We start from the raw sequence: 24,619 nt of genomic DNA, 5'->3' as shown, positions 1-24,619 counted from the left end.
TTTTTAGGGGCAGAGTTTGAATGTTTGCACTTATAGGTAGCTGTTTATTTTGCCTTGAGTACTTTAGATCTATTCTAGATCTAATCGATCTGATCCATCCATTTTTGCTTTAATGTGTCATTTTTGTCAAGATAGTTTCTTTGAAATTTCAAACCAATAGGAAACAGTAACATCAATAAGCAAATACAATGAAAATAATCAGTGTCTTTATCAATGATTCTCACTCGAAGCTTGTTATGTTATAAAATTATATAACATACATCAACCTAACAATTGCTACCAATAACACACATATAATTTTCGTTATTTATACTTTTGTGTTACTGTTAGCAACTGCTGTATTGATGTATGTTACCATTTCACAAATAATTATGACAAAAAACCTATAATTGGATCCATCAACCCTGAAGTACTGACCTCCAACCCATAATTTTTTACTAAACCAACAACCAAGCAGCTAAACATCACATAAATCCATACCTACAAACCCATTGGCACGCCCATGCCCTCAACAACTTCGAGAATTGAGGGCATAGGTTCAAGTCCCAATACAGGGTCAGCGCTAACAGTAATGAGGGTTGGTAGGCTACAAAAAACCTACAATTGGGTTAGTGTTGGGACTTGACTCCCCTGTATAATGAGGGTTGGTAGGCTTCCCCATATTGGGGTATAATTGATCTTCCTCCAATATTAATAGTGAGGGTAAGACCTCCCTTCAGCTTTAAGTGAGGGTTGACATTCGGACTGTACTGTAATAGGATTATTTAGGAGAGTCCCTAATGATTTTTTATTATAAATATTAATAGCACTATGATTGTAATATATCCAAAAAAAAATAAAAAAAATCCATACCACCAAACCCATGAACTAGGGACGAATACTAGCATCTCAACAAATTCGTCAAGGATTGTCCTAAACAACTTGAAAGATTTTCAAACATATTTTATCTGACACGTGTTGTAAGATAAGTGATCGAGAAATATAGCAGAATAACATTTTGTTATTAAATTTAAATTTTTATTACAAAACAAAAACAAAAAAAAAACTTTAAATCCAACATGTATGGCAATAACGTGGCCGGTAACCTAAAGCTCTATGTAAATTGGCAATGATACAACATGTATGGCAATAACGTTTGTTTTCTCACGAGTTTGGCTTTAGATGATACATGAAATTGAAAAAAAAACATACTAAAAATCGGAGGCCACGACTACGGTATACATTTGTTTAAAATTGGAAAAGTATCCTCCCCTGATTTAATTACCTAAATTTTCACAAATTGTTTGACACGTATTAGCACTATGCGATCAAAATTGGTTCTCCTATGATATTCTATTTGATTTTATTCACAGTTTAATTTATTACAAATTTTATGCTTAAATTTTATAAGAGTATCTTCGTCCATTTAAATTTTCTTCTGAAAAGATGACAGTGTACATAAATGGTGTGACTGGTACTAGTGTACTACCCCAGCCTGGAATCCTTAGGCGTGGAAATTTAAAAAACAAACAATAAGAACTCAAATTAATGCAGGTTGTTTATAATTATATGGCTATATCAACCTATGCCCTATTGTTATTTATTAATGGGGTACGAATATGAAAGTCGTGTGACAATGACGTTTTCGTTTCTGAACAACTTGGGCGACACAAATATGAAGTTGATAAAGCATACTGTGCTAAAATCATATACTTGTTTGTTTAGCCTAACCTTGGTTTGAAAAGTTTGAAGCTCAATTATTGGGCACCATATATTTAGGTAAGCTGTCCATGCAAGCGAATCAATTTTTTTTTTTTTTAAAGGATGACACTTTCATATTTCCGCGGAATTATTGTTAGTTGTTACCACTTATAAATATCTCTTATGAATTTTAAATATATTATTTTCTTTTAGTGTTGAATATTAAGGGGGGAGCATTGAGGAAGGCAAGGGTCAAAAATAGGAAGCTGCCAAGTCAATAGGAAAAGGGTTGTTATTGGTCCAGCTCAGCATGCAACGTGAAATCCTTCTCAAACGGTCACTTGCTAAAGGAGCGTACAGGCGGGGCCAACTCCGATGAAGTGACGTTGAGTAGTCAGGAGGCAGTGCACCTGAATTTCTTTGGTTAGTACGAAGGTCAATTAGGCCTGGCACGTGTAAGCAAACAGAACCACCATGTGATCCCAAAAGGATCTGGCAACACGAGTGCTACTTGACCCAAAAGAATCAGCAGGAAAATCTGGAACATTTGAACATAAGATTATGTAAATACCCTTTACCTAAAGAGGAGAGCGGCCAATTAAATTTTGCCACGTATCTAGAAGCACTCCTTAGAGGAACCTCATATTTAAAAAAAAAAAAGGTCAAAGTTTTTTAAATGAGTAAGGCAAGCCTTGCTCTATAAAGAATAATTAGTAAATTGTATACAAAACGCTAAGTGCTTTTTAAAATTCAATTATCAAACTAGATTTTAGCAAATATAATTCTATAAAAAATTTGTTCTATGGATGGATTTTAGTTGTTCAGAAAGATATTTTGAGTGATTAGTTATATTATTTGATTTTAAAAAATACACCATAAGTATTTCGATCTAGTATGGATAAAATTTTGAAGCTTTTTTTTTCAAAATTTTGTATAGTTTGCATAGATGTTATTCTTATTTTTAGGAAAAATAGATTTATGCATATAACTTATATGAGAAATTATCATTGCACCACCTTTATTTTACTTTATGTTCATCCAACCACCAAGAAATTGTAATATGTTCTCTGCACCACTTTTCTTTTTATATTTGTATCACCTAGCCACTTTTGCACTAACACTATTAAATAATTTTAATAAAATGACAATTTTAACCCGTATAAATTAAAAAAATTATTTTATTTTATAAAAACTTTAAAAAATAAAAAATTATAATGATAAAATATCTCTAAATTTAATAAAAATAAATCCCAAAATTAGAATTTTTATTTTTAATAAAAATTATTTTAATATAAAACTATAATTATAAAAATAATTGTAAAATTTTGAGATTTAATAAAAATCCCCTAAATTATTAAAATTGTAGGATTTATTCTTTTAAGAAATAAATTCAGTTATTTTAATAAAATTTCACAAAATTATAATTTTTAATAAATAAATTCAGTTATTTTTATTAAAATTTTACAACATTATAATTTTTAATAAAAATAATTATTAAAATTTTGTAAAATCTAAATTTAGTAAAAATCAGTTGAGCACCTTTATTTAGAATTTATTTTTTATTAAATTTAGGAATATTTTTATGATTATAATTTTTTATTTTTCAAATTTTTTGTAAGATAAAATAGTCTTTTAATTTATTTGAGAGTAAAATTATCATTTTATTAAATTATTTAACGGTGTTAGTGCAAAAGTGGCTAATTGATACAAATGTGAAAAGAAAGGTGGTGCAGAGAACATGTTAGAATTTTGTGGTGGTTGGATGAACATAAGGCAAAACAAAGGTGGTGCAATGATAATTTCCCAACTTATATTTATAAAATGTCACATTATTAGCGAGTGAATTCTTGAATTAGTTTACAAGTCATGTGTTCTCTTAACTGAGTAGACGTGTTTTGGGTTGAAAATGACAATAACAAAACTGTGATGGACTGTTTACTCAAAGAGGACAATATCTACTTAGTTGTTGTGCCTAGATTGTTACAATTGGTATCAAAACCAACTCGTGACCCAATACGTGGATAGAATGTTTATAATATGGTTTTGTTCGTCCTCCTAATGGGAGAAGTATGTAGGATAGATATGTTTATCATATGATTTCATTCCTTCTCACAAGGGGAATGGACTAATTTGTAAATCATGCACTCTTCTAACTAAGTGGACGCATTTTATGTTGTAAAGTACAATATCAAAATCGTCACCAATAGTGTGTCCAAAACAAACAATATTTACTTAATTGTTAGACCCGAACTGTTACAATATTCTTCCTTGTTCAAGGTTTTCTTTGAAACTCTCTCACATCCGCTCAAGGATTATCTCTCATAAGCTTCTTTAATCTATCAAAATCTTTCTTTTAGAGTTGTTTGGATTAAAATAATTTTCTTGGATTTGATTTATTATAAATCTAATTAATCTTGCTGAAAAATATAATTATCTGTATATTTATCATCACTGAGTTTAATTATTTTTTTAGCAAGTATTTTTAAATTTTCAATTAGATTTTATCAGAGTTGCATTTTAGTATGTTAGCAGAGTCTTTCTATTATTATTTAGGTAAGATTCTACTTCTGTACTTGAATTTTCTTAAGCTAATGAATTTTTCCTATTATAAATAGAGTGGATATGCAATTTGTTTGATGATCTTTGATTAATAAGAACCTCTTTTTATAATTCCTTTTCAAATTATTATCAAAATCTCTCTTGTAAAATCTTTTGGATTAGACAATCTTACTGTAAAATACTATTATTTGTCTATCATCATAAGGTGTTCTTATTTTTCACTTCTACAACCATATTTTCTACTTTTGTTATCCTACTGCATCAGAAAATAATGATATAATGTAAATTTTATAGAAGAAAAATTTTCAATTTTTTTTAAATCACTAACTCATATACCTATGGAAGGGTAATTTGTCTTAATAGATACATATAATTTTTTATACACTTCTTAGTTTATATATCTTACCTTTATAAGGATTACTAATGACCAAAAAGCTTTATTCAAGATACTATGCAAACACTCACCAAATTTGTCTTAATAGATACATATAATATTTTATACTAGTGGATGTTGAGTTCTAAAGAACTGATTTGCGCAAAATGACTATTAGAAACAAAAAGCTTTATTCACGATACTATGCAAACACTCACCGAAAAGGGGAAAAAGAAAAAAAGATATTATGGCATTATGCTAACAATTAAAAGCCAGCTAGCATGAAAAACATTGTTCACCAACTTGGGGATAGTACGTCTGTGGACTACAGACTCGCAAATCATTCGAGCTGCCTACTCTTTCAATTAGTATTATCCAAATCAAAGTGTCATGAAAGTGACTTAATTTCAACTGCAAGTTTAATTAATTATTTAACTCTCTGAATTCCAACTTATTAATTTGTAAACCTTCCTGGCCCGAAACCCAACTTGATCCCTCTTTTACAGCAGAAAATTATTCTTGAGTTTGACGGTTTTGGTACATTCATTAATCAAATAAATTTACACCAAATTTTGTGTCTTGTAATGGTTGTCCTTATATTGTCGAATTGAGCAAGTTGTTGTGTGAACCGAGAGAAATGCAGTAGCATTGGTCTTAATTAATTTGCAACCCAAAACCATAGAACTCACCATTTATTTCCTTTAGTTGCTTTGAAATCTTAATAAACCGGCATTAATACGGCGGCTGTTGCGTTGGAAATTTGAGCCTGTAACTTCCAAGTTTTAATACAAAATCTCCTCCTCGCAATTTGTCGGCCGCACTGCTCGATACAACCCCAAATCAAATTAAATAAAGGTAAGACAACATTCAATAGTAATATTTACACCTCAAATGTTAAAATTCTTAGAGATTTGAACAAAATATTGATGCGAAGCTTTATTTTAAATATTATTATTTACCTTAAGTTATTCGGTTAAATACTTCTTTTAATAAGGTATCAGGGTAAAGATTCAGAGTTCAACTCTTTGTTAACATTCGAACTTTTATCTTTTGACTTATATATGTCTTAAGTGGTAATACATCCGTTAAAATATATTGTAAATATTATTATTAAACTCTTATATAGAATTTAAGAGTGTGTTTGGTATTATTTTTTAAATGATATTTTTGAATTTATTTTAGTGTATAGATATGATTAGTTTTTGATAAATATAAAAATGCATTTGATAGTTGTTTTAAAATTAATATTTGAAAATAAAATTATAAAATATGCTTGGTAGTTTTACCAAAAAATAGTATAATTACATATATAATTTCAAAATTTTTTTATTTTAATAACATGTACTATTATAATTATATGAAAAATTATTTTTTATACTTTATGGGACCCATTAATTTGACTTTATTACGCAATTTACCGACATAAATTTTAAAAGGTCACCTTCTCCTTCGTTCTTACAAATGTGGGGCTCATTGGAGAAGTGGTTGTTGGGGAATAATAATTATTGGTTTTGCACTTTTCTTCATTAGAAGTGGATCACCTCATCATAAGAATTTATCTAAATTTTAAAGATTTTTTAATATGTTTATATTTTATTTATGTACGATTAAAATTTATTTTTTATTTTATTTTTATAATATCTACTCAGATAAGAATTCAGATCATAAAAGAATCTTAATCTTTTTTCATTATATATAAAAATGAGTAGTATCTATTTTTTAAGTAAATAAAAATAAAAGCACCATAAAAATTATTGCTATCAAATAAATTTTCTTATTTTGAATTTTTGCAAAATGGCAAACAACTATGCAATAAGGAGACTAAACGCCACCTAACTTTTCAAGTTTGTCTAACAATTGAAATTTATTGTAATTGTAGTATTAATGCAAAGTTTTGCTAACTGCATGTGTCGACTTTTTGTCTTGAGGGGTCATGTTAAATTAGATTACATTTAACTTATATAAACTTATGAGTTCCTTCCAATAATTCAAGTAACATCAAGTGTTGCTTGAGTAAATGCATGTTTAGATTGAGTTACCAAGTACAACTCTTGCGTTGGACATAAATTACATATAATATAAGTTAGGCACACCCTAATTGAGATGTGAAGTGTCCCTAACCGAGATGTGAAGTGTGAACTCCTTTAAAAGGATTGGATATATAATACTGCACTATCAATGAACCAATTATGTCCCACTAAATAATAATATTTATTTAATAGCGCCTTATCGCCAATTACAAGCATTTTGTAATATGAAGCAAATTTGAGCCACTTTCTTGGCATCATCTTGCTGTATAACAGGTACCCACAAATCGATCGAAAAAGCATTCAAAAGTTTAAGCCATGTCAAACACGTCTCACATAATGATCTACATTTCATCTAAGCACAAATATCATCCTCGTTAGCATTGATTCATATATCAAGTAACTTAGAGCGCAACAAAAAGATTGCATTCAATAAACAGTTCAACAATCAAACAATTCTTGAACTTTTGGGGACCACCCTTGAATTGATGCATGATAATGGCAAGCGAAGCATCTTTCTTTCATATGTGAGTTATCTCTGTGAGAAAACTTCTCGCTGTTCCTGATGCCCAACAGATGTCTGATACCACCCTATTTCTCCTAGCTCACCTTGGGATGGAGTGCGAACGAGCATCTTATATGGCCATCTCAGTGAGAAAAATTAGAAAATGTAAGAAAATGAAATAACAGTGAGATAATAAATTATATGTTAGCTAATTTAAACAATAGTGTAAACTAGCAATCGGAAACAATAAATGAAGAATAGAAGAGGAAGAAACCAAATTGAAATAAAAAACCTGAGGCCTGCACAAAAACAATCTCCTTAAAACAGATTTACCACCTTTACGGAGTGCTTAAGGTTTGCTAGTATCTGTTTCCCAGTCAAGCACAGACTGGAAATTCCGGCGAACAGCAGCTCTTGTATTGATTCTATAAATCATTTTTTGATTTCATCGAAATGGGATTTTAGGGATAAGGAATAAACAAATTATGGATAAAACCAAGCGACTCTTTCGAAGGAGGCGCGGGCGCACACGAGTTCAACCAAATTGGTCTTGGATTGGCACCCCCCCTGCGCACGCGCGTGTGGAGAGAGTCTCTATCCTTATAATTCTTACTCATGCATGGTTAAGTGTTTATATTTAAACACTAATTCCTAGGCTTCTTTTTCCCATGTGGGATAAGCCTCATTTTCTTTCAAATTTCCAACTTCAAGGGTGAACTTTGAGAGACAATTTCTCATTCACCCAAGCACCATTTTGAGAAAATAAAATTATACTTTTGAAGTATGAATGGAGTAGAGTCCGAATCTCACAATATTTTTCACTTTCGTTAAGTAGGACCCACTCAAAATGTGCCCTCAAAATAGCATGTTATGCTATTTTCTCAACAAAAAAATGGAAAACAGTGCCATGAGATAGAGATATATTAACTAGATTTAGGAAGGCATAGACCTAGTGAATGAAGATAGGTAGTTAATCAACGGGAAGGTATTCTACTTGGACATTCAATGGAGGCATTAGCAGTAGTAGTAGATCTAAATTATAAAATAATATATTTAGACAGTAATTTAGAAATTAGAAAAAAAATAAATATATTTAAAATGGAGAAATTGGGTTAAGAAAATGATTTTAACAAGTTTTCACATCCTTTACTTTTGAGGAATTAACATTTTAACATTAAAATTTTGACATAGAATATTTATGTAAAACAACTTTCTTTAACATGTGTTGGTATACTTAATTATTTTATGACCCATATGATGTAATGTTTTTGAATAAACGTCAATAATTTTTAATGACATAGTTTATCAGATACTGTTGTCACAAATATATTATTTCTAGTACCAATAACTCAAGCACACACACACACACACACACACACACACACACATATAGACTAATATATATATATATACTAATAACCAATTTTTTTACATGGTTGTTTTTATAATGATTTTGGGAAAGCTCTTATAATTATAAGACCTTATTCCGTGTTTAATGTTTTGGATGAAAAACTTTGAAAAAAAAAAAAGACCACGTATCAATGAAAGATTGAAGTTCATAATAGCATACAAAACGTAAAATGAAAAAAAAAATCAACAAAACCCACAGGCTCGAAATATTGAATTTTGTACAAAATAATAAAAATGATGTGAAAGTTGAAATAATTGGATAATATGCACTTTTTAAATTACAAGATAAAAGGGTGAAATTAATTTTATAAAAGGGTGAAATTAATTTTATCTTAAAACAACCATAGTAGTCAAAGGTTCTAAGTAACAAATAGTAATGTCGAGGATTTAATTAATTAATTATATAAACAATAAATAAATTTGAATTTTTAAAACACTATTAAATACACTCTTAAATTGGCGTGTAATTATGGAGGGCAAAAATAAAAAAGAAATATGGGCACAGCCTAAACTAGGCTTGATCCATCTTAGGCTTAAGCCTGTCCTGCCTCAGCCTAGATGGGCCAAGACCATTCTAGGCTTAGGTTTCATAAGAAAGAGCTTGGGCTTGTCATAGTCTGGCTCAGCTCATTTGCCATTCCTAATTGTGGTTAGACTAAACATCTGGGTAGGATTGAATAGGAGAAGCAGGTTTGAAATTCGACAGCCGATGACGTGGTTAAATACTTAAATTCTTTTGAGGGTGTGACTATATTGCATTATATTGTATTAATTGTATTACATTATGGTATATTGTATTAAGTTGTAATGTAATATTATATTTGGTGTATTACAATATTATTATTAAAATTAAATTATATATTATTAAAATTTCTTAATATTTTAGGGTTTTATAATTATGTTTTATATTAATTTTTATAATATAAAGTGATTTAATAATTTTACACAGCCTCTTCCAGATTCCAATAACATTAGGTCCGTAATCTTTTACATTTTATTAAAAAGAATATGTAGTTTTGTTAATGGAAATTCGACAGCAACGATGGCAACGGAACAAGGACAAACCAGAGCCGCCATGGCTGGGTTCTGGAAGTCAACTGGCCGAGATACGGCTGTGTATGATAAATCAAAACTCATTGGCATAAGGACGACTCTCGCATTCTACAAAGGAAGAGCCGAATTGAGTAGATCATGCGTGAATATCTACTTTAATCTGATGCAAATGGTCCTCCACAGCTTATTAAGCATTATTTCTCTCTCTCTCTCTGTCTCTCAATTGCTGCGATAGAAGATTGCGTGGTGGTGGAGCGTCGTGCGTCAGCAAGAGAAAAGAGAAAACGTGTGCGGCATTGGTGGGCGATGAGGTGGTGGTGGAGTTGGGTGTTTCACAGCGAAGGAAGGTGGCATGGTGGTGGAGCGTCGCGTTCGTGAGAGAGAAGGGTGAAGGAGAAAGTCCAGAGAAGGAGAACTTGAGTTCTATTGCAAACCCACGTAAACCCGTAAGGGGGTCGAGTTTGAGTTTAGTTCATGCGCACTGTTATCGCATTATAATTTGGTATGGTTCAATATCTAATAGAGCCCAAAATATGATATAGTATTAATATAATATAATACACTCTCTTAATTCTTAATAAAACATTATGAAAAGTGCCAAACATGCCTTTCATGCATTTTAAGTAAAATAATTAAAATGAATTTACGTAATGAAAGTAAAATAAGGTATTAATGTTTTCTTATTAAATACTTAGGTTTAATACTATCTTATATTATTATTTAAATAAAAGTATAAGTCAATATTTAATAAATTTAAATTTATTAAATAATAAAGTTAAATGATACTATTTAATATATGAATAATGTTTTAATACAATAAAGCTAAACCCTAATCCCCGTATGTTTATTTTATACACTTTTCATCATATTAATCACATTTCTAGTACAGTGGAGTGCAATGAGAAATTGCAATCAAATATGAGTTAGCATAAGAAATTGTATTACAACGTAATGCAATATAATATAATACAAACTACTAAATGCACCCTTCAAATAAAAATTTAATACAGTTTATATTAGTAGAAAATCCAAAAGCCCATGATAAAATCCCGTATGTGCCTTTATGATAGAACATCCCCATTAAAAACCTAAGCCCATGATATAAGCCCATTTATTCCTTTGTTATAGAAGGTTCTATATGGAATTTTATTTTTTTGGTTTCTTGTTGTTTAGTCTAAACACGCTGACCATTGCTAGGGGAGAAATTGAAAATATTTTCGGCTTGTAAGTTGTCTCACAACATGGGAGTACTCGGGGTCTCCCTTCACCTTTCATTGTTGGGTAGGAACAAATATTTATTTTTTTAATTCATTAAAGGAGTAGGTGGTCAACAAAATTATAAGTTTGGAAGAATGTGAGAGGTGATCTTCCCAAGTTTTAGAGTACTCCAATATATGATCAAAGAAAACAAGAATAAACCTACGAAGATATGGGCGAAAGAGATCATTCATAAGATTCTGGAAGGTTGTGGGAGCGTTGTTGAGTCCGAATATGGCATCACAATTACCTCATAATGTCCCTTATGTCTTCGAAAGGCTGTCTTTGGAATGTTTCTTCTTTCGCACGGATTTGGTGGTGTCCTGTTCGTAAATCCAATTTGGAGTAGAATTTGGCCCGCGATGTTCATCCTGGTGTTCATCGATGACTAGAATTGGATACTTAGCCTTCATCGTGATGGTGTTAAGGGTCGTCAAGGCCCATCTGACTTATTGACTAATAGAATCGGAGATGAAAAAGGGCCATTGCCGGAAATAATCAAAACTTAATTGTAAGAGTTCTCTAACCATTTTTTTTTTAATTTCAATTTTTCTAGTAGTAAGGATATTGGTATGGTCTTACACTTACTGGTTTTGTATTTGGCTCTAAAGGAATTTGGTGATCATGGGTCCATTTTGGTGGCAAGCCACTGGGTGGTTGTAATACATGATGAAATCTGGTTAGGAGGCCTATGAGGTCAGGTGGATTTTCATTCAGGTCTTTGTTGTTGCCAACTGAAATAAACCTGAAAAAAATAACCATAAGGCACCCCTTATTGGTAAGAGCCTCCATGCTCACTCATTCCATTTCTTGAAAGGAATGGGTGTCTTCTCCCTCTTTGGAAGTCATCATCAATTTCTTGTAGTTTGTCTCGATGGTTTTAACAGTTTCAAGCCATTGAACATCCAACACCAGTTTACTTGTTGCAGTGGGTAGGATGTAATAATTAACGGTGATGAATTTGTTGGGATTATATGCTCTTTTAAAGCATATTAATTTATTTTCTGATTAATAAAATATTGAAGATATTTTCAATTGCATAAATATTTTGAATAAGGTCTGTTTAATCATATTATATGTATTTATGTGATCATCATATCGATTCACAGAAGACATAAATACAAGTTATCTTATGATTAAATAAATTAAATTCGCAGTTAATAAATAGAGTTGGACGCTATATTTATGTTTAGACTGTAGTAAATTCATTGAATGATTTGTCTTAATCATGTATGAATTTACTGATGTAGTTTAACTATATTGAGCTGGATCACATATGAGATTTAATTAACCTTGAAATGACTGTCAGACTTATTAAATCTCATAGGCATTGGTTTTACTGTAATCTTAATCTTGAGTTAATTATGATTTCATGATTCTAATTGTTATTCCATTTGAGTTACCAATGGGCACGACATATACTTGTAGTTAAGATTACCCGGTATCTTAATGGGAGCAATAATGATTATTGGAGTTATAGATTGACAATATAGAATTTGTACAACACATCTCTTGATAGGTTTTCGACACTTGATCATAGAATTCTCTGGCCAAAGTGTGTCAACATATTTAATATGTTGAAAATGATCATTAGAGAAAACCAGTAAGAATCAAGGAACAAGATGTAATTAAATTAATTGGACAGTTGAGATATCAATGTGCCTTGGGATGAATTATTATTCGAGCATACAATTATGGAGGTCAGTTCCAATCTTTTAGTGGAGTAGATTTAGAATTAAATAATTTGGCTAGTTTAATTACAGACCTAATTATTGTAGCTACTATTGTATGTTCCCAAATGATCCTCGGGTTAGTTCATTTAATTGACTGCGCCACTACTGGATTAATAAGCAAGATAATTAGCTATTTGGGTTAAAAGCCTAAATATATTATTTAGTGGGAGGCTTCATGTAATGTACTTGTGTCTAAGAGGTCTTGTGTTATTTTACAAGGTGGGCCCTTATGACAAGAAAGAAGTAACGTTACTTTTGGTTTATTATTTTTAATTTAAATCAAACTTAATTTAATAGAATAAAATAATATAAAAAATGGAGCCTAGGGTTTCCACTAGATAGAAATATAAAAGGGCTTATTTTCTCCCAAAAGAAAAAGAGCAGCCACTTTATACATATCAAAGAAAAAGATTTTGCTTTCTAATCTTGAGAGAAAAATTTACTCGTGCTAGTTGCTTTAGTGGTGATAAAGGCGCCCACACGTCAAGTGCAGATCAAAATTGAGTCATAGCCTGAAAGATTATTTGGTGGCGGATCGTGATCTAACAGGAGTGGTGGTGACAGATCGTGATCTAACAGGAGTGGTGGTGACGGATCGTGATTTGGGAGCCTAAATCACTTCAGTGGAAAAAGCCAAATCAAATTTTCAAAATATGATTTCTATATTACAAATTCTTATATATTATATGAGAACGATCCTAAAAGTTTTATAAAAATTTAAAAATTTGATTTTTCTCCAACATAATTAACCTCGAATTATGAGACTGAGTCCCTGGCACTGTCTTGTGCACTCTATCTCCTCTCAGTTTTCAACAATGGCTTGAAACTTCTTGTCACGAACCACTGGTAACCTGAACTTAGAGACTATAGCTTGATCGATGAAGTTGTGAATGTTGCCGCCGTCTATTAAAACCGTAACATCCTTGTTCTTGTCTTGGACACAAATGGTTTGAGGATGTGTTGTACCTATAATAGCGTGAAAAAATTCTAGTATAACTTCATAATTCTCATGTGCATGTTGAACGTCTTTGTCATCGCTGGGGTTCAACTGAGGAGAGTCCTCTATCATAAATAGTTGTGGCCGCTCACAACGATTGCTCGACACGAACTTCTTATCACAGTAGTAGCATAATCCTTTCTCTCTGCGTTCCCCCGCCTCCTTGTTGGTGATTCTTCGAAAGGAAATTGCTGTATTACTAGAGCTCTGGTTTGTTCTTTGGACTGGCAGAGGCCCTAGCACGCCAACCATTGTATTTGGCGTTGTCCGAGGCTTTATCATGGTTGTTTGGGAATGATAAGACATGTCAGTTTTTCTTTGCAGCAGGTTTCATTCTTCAACGAGTCGATCCACTCCTATATTGTCCGCCAAGGTTCGAGGTTGTTTGATTTTAACATCTAACCGGACGTTGTCTCAGGGTCCTGCAACAAAACAACTAATGCCATTAACCTAATGGGAGAGCTTTTCAAAAGTTTCTTGTAGGCTGCTAGTTTTAAAGTTTGTTCAAGGCGAGTCAAAGCTTCAGACGGATCCTTGTAGTCGGTTGGGCAGAAACAGAACAATACTAATTTCGTGAACTCATCCAGAGGTCTGTGAAGCTTCATCAACCACCTCTGCCACTGTAAGGTGATTCCTTCTAGATGAAAAGATGCTAGCTGAACTTGTTGACATGGGGCAATATTTTTGAAGTCAAATTATTGTTCTGGTTTGTAGATCCAGCTAGTTGGGCCTTCTTCATTAAACTTTGAGAAGGACAATTTGATATGTTGATGGGGTCTGTCAGTGGTTGGACCATGGCCAGAAGGACTTGGTTTGGGTGGTGTGAGGATTCTGCAAGGACAAAAGGGTTAGTTTCAGTATTGACAGTGTTTAAGCTGCGTGAGATTCTCAAGGCTCGAAGCTCCGTTAAGACGGTTTGTAAGGTGGCATTAACTTGATCAGAGCTTGACTCATGGCGAAATTCAACATTAGTTTTGCCGCAAGTTCTGATACCACTAACATGTAGAATTTGCGACCAAGAAGTGAAACTGAGATAAAAGAAGAAAAGAGAGGAAGAAATATTGCTGTAAGCTTAAACTTTCATGTCTTTATTCCATTAGTTCCGCACTACATATATAGTTTCTGCACTTTACATACTAAGGTAGAAAATGGAACAACAACAAAATAATTTGGAAAATAACTAAGTTGTCCAGAAAATCAGCACTCAAAGCTTATTCAACGGAACCCACTAAGGTTCTCAACTAACAGAATATTAACCAACTTGTCCAAGTCATGATCAAGTCTTAACGCTCACCACATCTTCTACTCTCTCTCTCTCCTGCCCTGAAGGCGAGTACCTAATCCCGATGCATATTCATAATTAGCAGCAGTTTCAGGGAAAGCAAATCCAAATTGGGTCACAATCTATCCTTTCTCTGGAGGAGCTTATTATAAGGCAGAGAATTAATTGCAGAGGAGCGCGGTGGCAAGTTGAAACTGGTTATATTTTAATTTAAAAATTGTAATAATCGTGGCTTCCTCGTCCCAGTGCATTTAAGACATTCTGCCCTCCAACCCTACCTCCACAATCAGAAGTCGCTGATCTGATTGATGAAAATAGAAATTGGAAGGAACAACTCATTGGAGAATACTTTGTGGAAGAGGATGTTACCTATATCCTAAAAATTTATTTGCCAAAAATTCCTGCTGTGGATAGATCAACTCACGTGGAGTTATAATAAAGGAGGAAACTACTTAGTTAAGAGAGCATTTGGGGCAGCTGCGCTATAATGCAATCTAAGAGTGGCTATTATATTGTACTAGATATGAAGTACCCAAATATTTCTTCAAGTTTCTATTTAAAGTATAGGGTGGTGGAAATTTCTCCCTCTTTTCTAAGATAAAAATCTCCTTTCACAGAGCATGTAACAATATTTTGCACGTATTCATTAATTTATTTTAAAAAGAAAATGACAGAGAATGCTGGTTGTTTCCGTTGCGACTTTGATTAATATGAATTTCCTTAAGACTTTTTTAGCCTTTCCAATTTTATAGCATCAGTTGTGATGGAGGAGGAGTTTGAGAGGTGGGTGGTTCTTTGTTGGTCCATTTGGTTTACAGAAACAGTCATTCTCACAATAGATTCTCTCTCAGCTCCCAAGAAGTAGTAAATAAAGCCAGGGGACTTATCCAGAGAAGTTGCCACTCATCAGAAGCAAGATTGTCTTTCATGGGTTCGAGTAGCCATCAACTGAAAACCTCCACCTCGCTCTGTGTACAAAATAAATGTTGATGGTGAAACTAAGTACAAGGAAGGAGTTGCTAGAGTTGGGAGTGCTGATCAGTAACGCCGAAGGGGAAGTAATGGCAGCATATAATCAGAGAATCAATTGCCTAAATGATGTGGAATTTGTGGAGGCTGTCGCTGTTAGTTCCCCATTGACACGGGATTAGTGCCAGCATTTCTTAAATCAGATGCTCTAAATGTTGTGAAACTTGCTAACATTTAACAAAAATATAATTAGCAGTCGCAGATGTGAGGTTGAGTGGGGTCATCGATGAAATTATTGAGCTGTTGGATAGAAATTACTTCAAAAGGGAGTGTGCTCCCCGTGAGTGCAATGAGGCCGCTCATCTTATGGCAAAATTGACCATTAAAAGTCCGAATGAGCAGGTTTTGGATGGACGATGCTCCTGAGAAAATTTGTAACGTTGTGTTGCAAGAGTCCAGATGCTGTATGTAAAAGTTTATTTGAATGAATTAATGTTACTTTCTTTTCTTCACAATTCAAAAAAAAAAATAAAATTGGATAGTAGAGAAATCATATCAAGCAAACAATTATGAATTTCGTTGAAGATAAAATTTGTTTAAATTTTAGAGTTATTAATTAGAAGGGGTATGTTGACATAAAAAAATATGGATTTTAATAGCTTCAATTCTTTACTATAATTTTGTTAAAAATTTATTAGGCTTCCTATAATTTTTCGCATATGATTTGTTTAAGTGGAGTTACTGAGACCCCTCCAAATTTCTTATAAAATATCTTTATTAAATATGCCAATTAAAAAATACATAAAATGTAATGTCTTCTTTTAAAGAAAAAAATGCACTACATCCCTAAAGTTTAAAAAAATAATCACAAAAACTCAATTTTTCAAAAAGAGATGTCAAAACTCTTTTTTAAAAAGAAAGTCTTGATGTCTCCTATTGAAAACTTGAAAGTTTTTGTGACCATTTCCCCAAATAAAGGGGTGTAAATGTTCTTTTCTCTTTTTTAAAAACTTATATTTATTACACAAATAACCCTTCACTGTTATTTATCCTCGAATCCTAAAAAATACAAACCTTTTTCTACAGGCTATTTTCGTCAAAGCGATTTTTTACTAGTCCAATTTCTCGTATCTTCTCAAATAAATGAGCTCCCTAACATTCTTCAAATTAAAATATTAAATGACATAAGGTTTAAACACTAGGAAACATGTCAATGGGATAATTTTGTTTACCTCAAGAAAAACTCCATAGAAGATCTGTCTCAAAATCCTCTTTATCTCTAGGTCAATGCATTGATACCACGAGTTGTTTTTCTTGAAACGTTAATTAAACAACTCTTGCAATGATTTTGTTAATGGTGTCTATCTCTTTCATTGCTAGATTCTCTTTCTAATTCTTTTGTTTTTTTATTTAATTTTTCATCCAAATTTAAATAAAAATTCTTTCAAATCTTAATTAATGTCAGTCTTAATAATTGAAAAATCTTTTGCAATTTTTGGCGTATGAACAGAACGCATCTAAATTCTACAATGACTATGCTGTTCTTTTACAATGAAAATTTAAAAAGATGATACTGAGGTGTAAATAAAATTCAAGGTTAAACTGCAAATGTAGAGTAAGTGGGATTTTATTACGATATTAGAGGGGTGATAATAGTCCCACTCGATTTGTTAATGAGCAGTCTTGATCCATTGATGCCACCGAAGCCCTTTTTTTGGCATTAGAATTAAGAGCTAATAATATGCATGAAAGAAATTCAAATTCCTTTAAAACAGAGTTTAACAACCAAGCCACGCAATCTGACAAAACCATGCCTAACATAGCAGCTCATTATAAAACCCAATTAGCCAACCACTACGCTTCTATATTATTATTAAGATTACAAACCACTAAACTTAGTGTGCACCAAAAGTTGAGCGCCTTCAACAAGCTGCTTTACCACTTCTCCTGCAGGGAGAATTTCCCTGATGAGGCCAACACCTTCGCCAGCAAACATCACCATACTGTCAATATCACCTGTTGTTGTAACATTCGGAACAGTACCTGCTAAGCGATGGATTTTTTTCTCCTGTTTTGAGAATAAAATAAGTCAATCACAAGCTATGCATGTATATGTTGATATTGTCAAAGTTATGAGCAAAACCTATTCTTACAATGCCATGTATTGTTGAGCGGCCGATGATCGGCTGGTTCACTTCATTTTCATGCGCTGGGATATTTTTCCAGTTACTGAAGAAAGGTGTTTGCAGCACACGGTGGGGTGCACCGGGCCATCTTGCCCTGCCAAATACATCTGTATATTCAGTTTTGTCCATTTCAACCAACTTTCTCTTGTACTCAGGATGCGCATAGCTTTCCTCACTTGCCACAAACCTGCAATAAATTTTAAACAGGATGTGAGAATTTTCTACATCTAAGCTATTATTTAATTGTAGTGACTTAAGATTTTCCACATCTTGATGTTTCTTTATCTTGAAACTGAAGTTTAAAACAAAGTTAAATATTATCTTTTGCATTCTTCAAATGTATATCATCTATGCCCACTTACATTTGACAGATAACCATAATAAGTTTTAATTGTCAGAATGATAATAGAAGATGAAATGTGACAAACCTTGTGCCTAAGCAGATGCCTTGAGCACCAAGAGACAGGGCTGCAACATAACCACGTGCATCCACAATACCACCTGCAGCAATTATTGGAATATCTCGATCCCCGATAAGATCAACCACCATTGGCAATAAGGAAATCAAACCATCCTATGCATGATCAAATGCAAACAACAAAGATACAGAGGTCAACACTGTTCATCTGCTACTTGAAACAGGTAATAGCTACTCACATCATCAACAGACTAGTGCATGAAATTACAAACCAAGTAATAGGTTAGATCTATGGATAATAATAGTTTCCGTCACAGGGAAAGAAGAATGACCATTCCTGCTAATGAGAGAATAACTGAGTTTTATTGTTGATTCCTAGTTGCTTCATCATTACTCATCTATAGTTGCTTTTATTAGTCACAGACAAATGGCCATTTGTTTCTTTAATCTCAAACAAAATATATGGAATATAATTTCTTAATGGAATTAAGAAGCTATAAAATCCAAACAAAAATTTCAATTTGCAAGTGCAATCATCCTTTTCAAACAACAAACAAATCATACCTGTCCAATTACATGGCCCCCAGCTTCACGTCCTTGGACTATAATTGCATCTACACCTGCGTTAACTGCTTTTCTTGCTTCGTCAAAACTCCCAACCTCCAATGGAAAAATATTTGTAATTCAAAAGAATATCAAGGTGACAATCATATGTAGTTTCAAGTCCGTATTTATAATGAGCAATGATCTAGTGGGCACTGCCATATGGTGTTGTCTAATAGCTAGATTTTCCATTTATATTTGTGTATTGGTGTAGCTAACTATGTCATTGTGCCTGAATTAAAACATTTGTAATAATTAATAAAGTCACTATGGTATGGTAGAGAAGACAAGACTCACTTGGGGGACAACTTTGACTCCAGCACTATGAGCTTCAAGAACGAGCTCCTCTGAATATTCACCCCAGGAAACTTGCAAAACTGCTACTTTTTCACTAAGTATAGCCTTTATATTTTCGTTGTGGGGAAATGCTAGAACCACACCAACCCCAAATGGTCGCTCTGTTAATGATCTTGTCTTCCTTATCAGATCCCTCAAGTAATCTGGTGCTTCCTGCCATACCATACCAAAAAATTAAAAAAAATAAAAATCAACAAAGAATAAGCTAAAGGGATTAATTACGAAGAATGGTTGAAATAATTAAATAATTAAGCACCCAATCGGGGGCTCTAAGAAGACCAAGACCACCGGCATTAGCAACAGCAGCTACAAGCTCCGGGCCTGAAATATCAGGTCCCAATGGTGCCTGAACAATCCCATACTCGAAACCCAGCATTCCTCTCCAACCCATTAGAGTAAACTTCAAAGTATACAAATGAACTGTGCTTTTTATTTTTTGTTTTGTTCTCCTCTTATAAGCAATTGTTTAGATTGAAAAATAAATAATAAATTAATTGAAGTCGTAATGATAACTCAATTCAATCTTCTCAACTAGGTTTTTTCTATTTCTTTACGTCAGCAAGGACGTCCAAGAGTTTGCTATCGTACAGATTGCTTATGTAGGGTCGGCAGAAATCGCCGACTTCTATTTACTTAAGGAATTTTTAGTGTTGGGAAATTATCAGTTATATATTTTTAAATGATATCTGTATTAAATATATTATAATATTTTTTGTATATATCACTCGTATATTTTAAGTTGACAAAACACTTCTGCTGTCCACCAATTCGTTAACTTCCGTTAGAAAATTAATATAATTGTGACAAATTAACTATTTTGCACTTGAAACTCAAAATGAAATAAAAAGATAAATATACCCAAAAAATTAACGTAAATTTTTAATATATAATTTTTTTAAATTTTTTTATTAACAATACATTTTTTGATTAAAAAAATATGAATTATTAATGGTACATATTATTAACAATTATCCATAAAAAATATCCATATTATACCATAAAAAATTATTAACAGCATATTATTTACAATTATACATATTATACCATAAAAAATTTCAGTTGGAGTTTGGAGGAGTAGATCTTCAAAAATTTAGGTTAAATTTTGGCAGAGTAGATTCGGTTGTAAAGTAGCTTTTTCTTTTAGCAATTATTAACAATTATCCGATAAATGAGAGGACATGTCATGCTTATCAATATATATCATATGACATGTCATTTGTTACTAGATAAATGGGATGACATGTCATTTTTTTAATCAAAGTTTCTTCTATCTTAAAAGACTAGATTACCCTTATAATGCCAGCGCTTGCAAACGATAGTTAACGGATTGGTGAACGGTAGAAGTGTTTTGTCAATTTAGGGTAAACGAATGATAGATGTAAAAAATATTGTAGCACGTTTGATACGTGTGTCATTTAAGAGTATATAACTGATAATTTCTCTTTTAGTGTCTATTCTAATTGGTCAATGCGATACAAATAAAAATTATTAATTTTAATAAAAATGATAAAATTTAATAATTATCTATCATTTAATGTAATCAGTTAGTGGTATTGTTTATCACATTAGTTGGAATATAAATTAAGTTTTTCAATTATTTTATCGTTCAAGATGAGATTTGACCGTATCTCAAAAGATTATTAAGATTATGTTCAGTCGATTTATTTTTAAATTTTTAATTAATTAAATTAAATAAAACGAGATTCCTTATAGAATTAAGCCTTAGTTATTGTATAGAGGGTGATCACCTGGGTGACGTGCTCCTCTTGTGGTGGGCGACATCGCCCGTGTGATCACTTCTGATTGTATAAATTACTTATTTACACTGTAGCGTTACCAGAAATCCACGAGTCTTATTCGGAATTTGAGATTCTATTTTATTTGAACATAATTTGGGCTAATTTTTTAGAATTTAATAGATTTGGCAGGATTTAGAATAAAAAATAGAACAGTTTTGTTATTTGGGAACAGATCATACCATATGTAAATGATTCCGTCAAGTTGATTTGTGTTTAACATTTTAATATAATTTTAGTTAAAATAAAACAAGACTGAAATCTAAATTCACAATTTAGAAAACCTTAAAGTTCAATGTTATTTTTTAATAGTTATTTCATAAAACAAAAATAAGAATGAAAATCTCACTTTTATATTTATTTTTAAAATTCAAGAACACGTTTGATATCATTTTCAAATAATAGACTTGAAAGTGAAAAACATGAAACTCATTCGATAGAAATATTTTGAAGAATTACTGTTGGAATAAACTAAATATTTTAGTAATTTATAGTTGATAAATTTTAGTATTTATTCAATTATTTTATTTTTAAAAGAATTTATGTGATCTTGTTAATTTATTTATTAAACTGATCGGTTTTGAAAAATCTATTAAACCACACATATATGTAAATTTAAAATAATTACAATTAATGTGAAAAAAAATAAATTTAATACTTATAATAATATAAAAAAGTAAATAATAAATTTAAATTAAGTGAATTTTTTTGAATATTTATTTTGTAATCAATTAATAAATTTATTTTCATTATTAATTATTTTTTTATGTTATTATAATATATTTTTTACATTAATTACGATATTTATATTAATAATGTTATAATTATAATAGTAAATAACAAATTTAAATTAAGTAATTTTTTTTGAATATTTCTTTTAAAATCAATTAATAATTTATTATTATTTAATTATAATGGTTTTATATATGATTTTAGACATTACATATCGATATAATATTTTTATTGATAAATTAGTAAATATACTTGACCTACAGAATTAATCCCAAAAATCATTCTTATCATGGGTCACGGGATAAATTTTCTTGATTAAGTTTATGAAGTTATTATGTGGGGCTAGGGTAAACTTATTCCAAAGCTGTATATGCACTAACATACAACATAATAGTCCTATCCCAAGCTTATATTTCTGCCACCAATGCATCTTAAGGCTACATTTAGCATACATAATTAAATTGGATTAACTTTTAGAATTATATTAAATTATAATAATAGGTCAAATAAGATTACGTTAAATTCAATTGAATGAAGCAAAAATAACTATTTAAATAGTTTAATTATTTTAAATTATATTACTAATTGCTGAATGTAACAAAAAATATAAAGTATCATTGTAAATGAGTAAATTAATAATTTTTTATTGTTATATTCTTTAATAGTTTATATGAATTATTGAATTAAAATTTTTATACTTAATCTTAAATTAAAAACAAGTTAAAAAGAAAGTATTGAATAAAATGTTATTATTCATATCAAATTTGGCTTAATTTAAGATATGAGAAATAGTCCTATCTAAATCCATTAAAAAATAGGGAATAACAGTCTCAATGAAACAACCCGCCCTGAACTCCAAGGGCGATTCTATCTAGAGGCAATTAATTGAACTGATCAAATTCTAATTAGTAAGGATTTGACCGAAAATTCGACAGAGTCTCCCCCTGTAAATATAACATTCCCAAACTTGTAAATTTAACAAATAAGTACTCCCAAAATAATTCAAAATACAACCAACTTCATCAATCAACCTCCTCAACCAATATATCAAATATCACCCAAATATCCAATGCCAAAAATAAATATATGAATACATTTGCTTATCTTTAATCACCCAAAAATAAAAAAAATCATACAATCCAAAATATTTTAACAATCACACCAAAATTCATACCACCATCACGTGGACAAAATCCAAAATAACTAGATTTGTTGGATCGACTGGTGTATCTATAACCTCCTGTGGGGGGGATTATAATAAAAATGGGGTGAATATAAAACATCGTGAGCTTAGCGAATAGGTAATAGTTTTTGAAAATAAATTTACTTTAAAATAATCATATCTTTTCAAAATACCATTTTTATCAAACTATAAGTACGAGCATAGTTATATTATATAAATTTTAAATAGAACAACTGTCATTAAAAGAAGTACGAGCATAGTTATATCATATAAATTTTAAATCAAACAACTGTCATTAAAAGAAGACATGACACAATATGTAATACTTATGAAAACCATACCAAAACATAATATAAAATACTCAATTTTGAAACTGTCACTAAACAAGTACCTAGGGGAGTAATCTTGTCATACCCGATGCTCATACAGGCAGCGCAATGACATACTATCTAGATACTGTCATGCTCAGAGCTACCACAGGTACACCAATGGAGTGCTATCTCATGTATCTCATGTATCTCATATATCTCATCATATCTTTGCATGCATAAACTAGTCCCTAAAGGATAAAGGCGCCTAAGCACACGGGCCAAAACCTCTGTGTATACTCAGATGAGTCCCAAAGGCCAGTATCTCAACTGTACCTCAGTAATTGTATTTATGTTATTATCATACTGCATGCATAAGTCTACAAAAGGCAAAAGCGTCCAAACACAGTCCAAAGCCTCTATGTATGTTCAGACGGGCCCCAATGACCTCTCATCTCATCAGTATCACTGCAACTGGGGGGAAGGGTACTGTCTAATGATTTTGCAAATAATCTTTTTTACACATATACATAAACGTTTTAATCATACTTTAAACTCTTATTTCCTTTTTCATTAACATACTTTAAATCTATTTTCTTTTATGTTAAATCACTCTCATGTATTTACTCAAAATCAATAATAGAATCAATAATCATACATATTATTTTATAATAAATATCAGTTGGTAAATAAAACTTCATTTATAGAAAACCATTAAATCAGAACATTAAAAAACTTATTTTGTAAGTATGCTTCACTATAAAATCATAATAAACTATAAAAATAAGTTTTATATATTCCACTTATAGTGATGATGCTTAAACTCGGCTATCGTCCATGTCCGCAGATCAGTTCTCCCTCGGGGCTTCTCCTAAATCAAGGAAACGACATAATTATTTTTCGTGAATGTGAAATACAACCAACTTAATGTAATAAAGCTCAAAATGAACATTTATCCACAACATACAACTCTTGTGTTCATAAAATTACTAAAATAGCCTCGAATATGTAAATTACTAAAATATTCCAAAATTATAAACTACTGAATTACCCTCAAAATCATAATTACTAGCTTATCCTCAATTTTGGAATTACTAAAATATCCATGAAGTTGGAAATTACAAAATATTCATCAAAGTGTGAAATTACTGAAATGCCCTCATTGGCCAACAGTGATCAAAAGTCAACCGA

General features: G+C 31.4%; 1 protein-coding gene across 2 annotated transcripts; it reads right to left on the bottom strand.

The window, feature by feature from the left end:
• Nucleotides 1-17,587: 17,587 nt before the first annotated feature.
• Nucleotides 17,588-19,898, bottom strand: LOC102626080 (uncharacterized). 2 transcript variants are annotated; one of them, XM_025093187.2, is made up of 6 exons: nt 19,666-19,898; nt 19,350-19,562; nt 19,014-19,109; nt 18,460-18,605; nt 17,989-18,218; nt 17,588-17,913 (listed from the first exon to the last, which is right to left on the bottom strand). In XM_025093187.2, exons 1-6 carry the CDS (start codon nt 19,798-19,800, stop codon nt 17,858-17,860), a joined length of 876 nt encoding a protein of 291 aa, XP_024948955.2. In that variant the 5' UTR covers nt 19,801-19,898; the 3' UTR covers nt 17,588-17,857. The 2 variants fall into 2 exon arrangements, with proteins under 2 accessions (XP_024948955.2, XP_006492633.2); XM_006492570.4 differs by having other exon boundaries at nt 17,999-18,218; nt 19,666-19,891.
• Between the last annotated feature and the right edge of the window lie 4,721 nt (nt 19,899-24,619).

The sequence above is a fragment of the Citrus sinensis genome, chromosome 8, assembly GCF_022201045.2.
Source record: "Citrus sinensis cultivar Valencia sweet orange chromosome 8, DVS_A1.0, whole genome shotgun sequence".
Classification (NCBI taxonomy): Eukaryota; Viridiplantae; Streptophyta; class Magnoliopsida; order Sapindales; family Rutaceae; genus Citrus; species Citrus sinensis.
The sequence above is the reverse complement of the archived record's forward strand: the minus strand, read 5'-3'. Positions and strand labels throughout refer to the sequence as shown.

Bases quoted from the DNA above. Each gene is read 5' to 3' on its own strand.
- LOC102626080 (XM_006492570.4), bottom strand. From the start codon at position 19,800: ATGGGTTGGAGAGGAATGCTGGGTTTCGAGTATGGGATTGTTCAGGCA. The intron at 19,110-19,349 runs GTGAGTCTTGTC...TTTCCATTGGAG, and splicing joins GAGTCAAAGTTGTCCCCCAA to GTTGGGAGTTTTGACGAAGC. The intron at 18,219-18,459 runs GTTTGTCACATT...AATTTATTGCAG, and splicing joins GGCATCTGCTTAGGCACAAG to GTTTGTGGCAAGTGAGGAAA.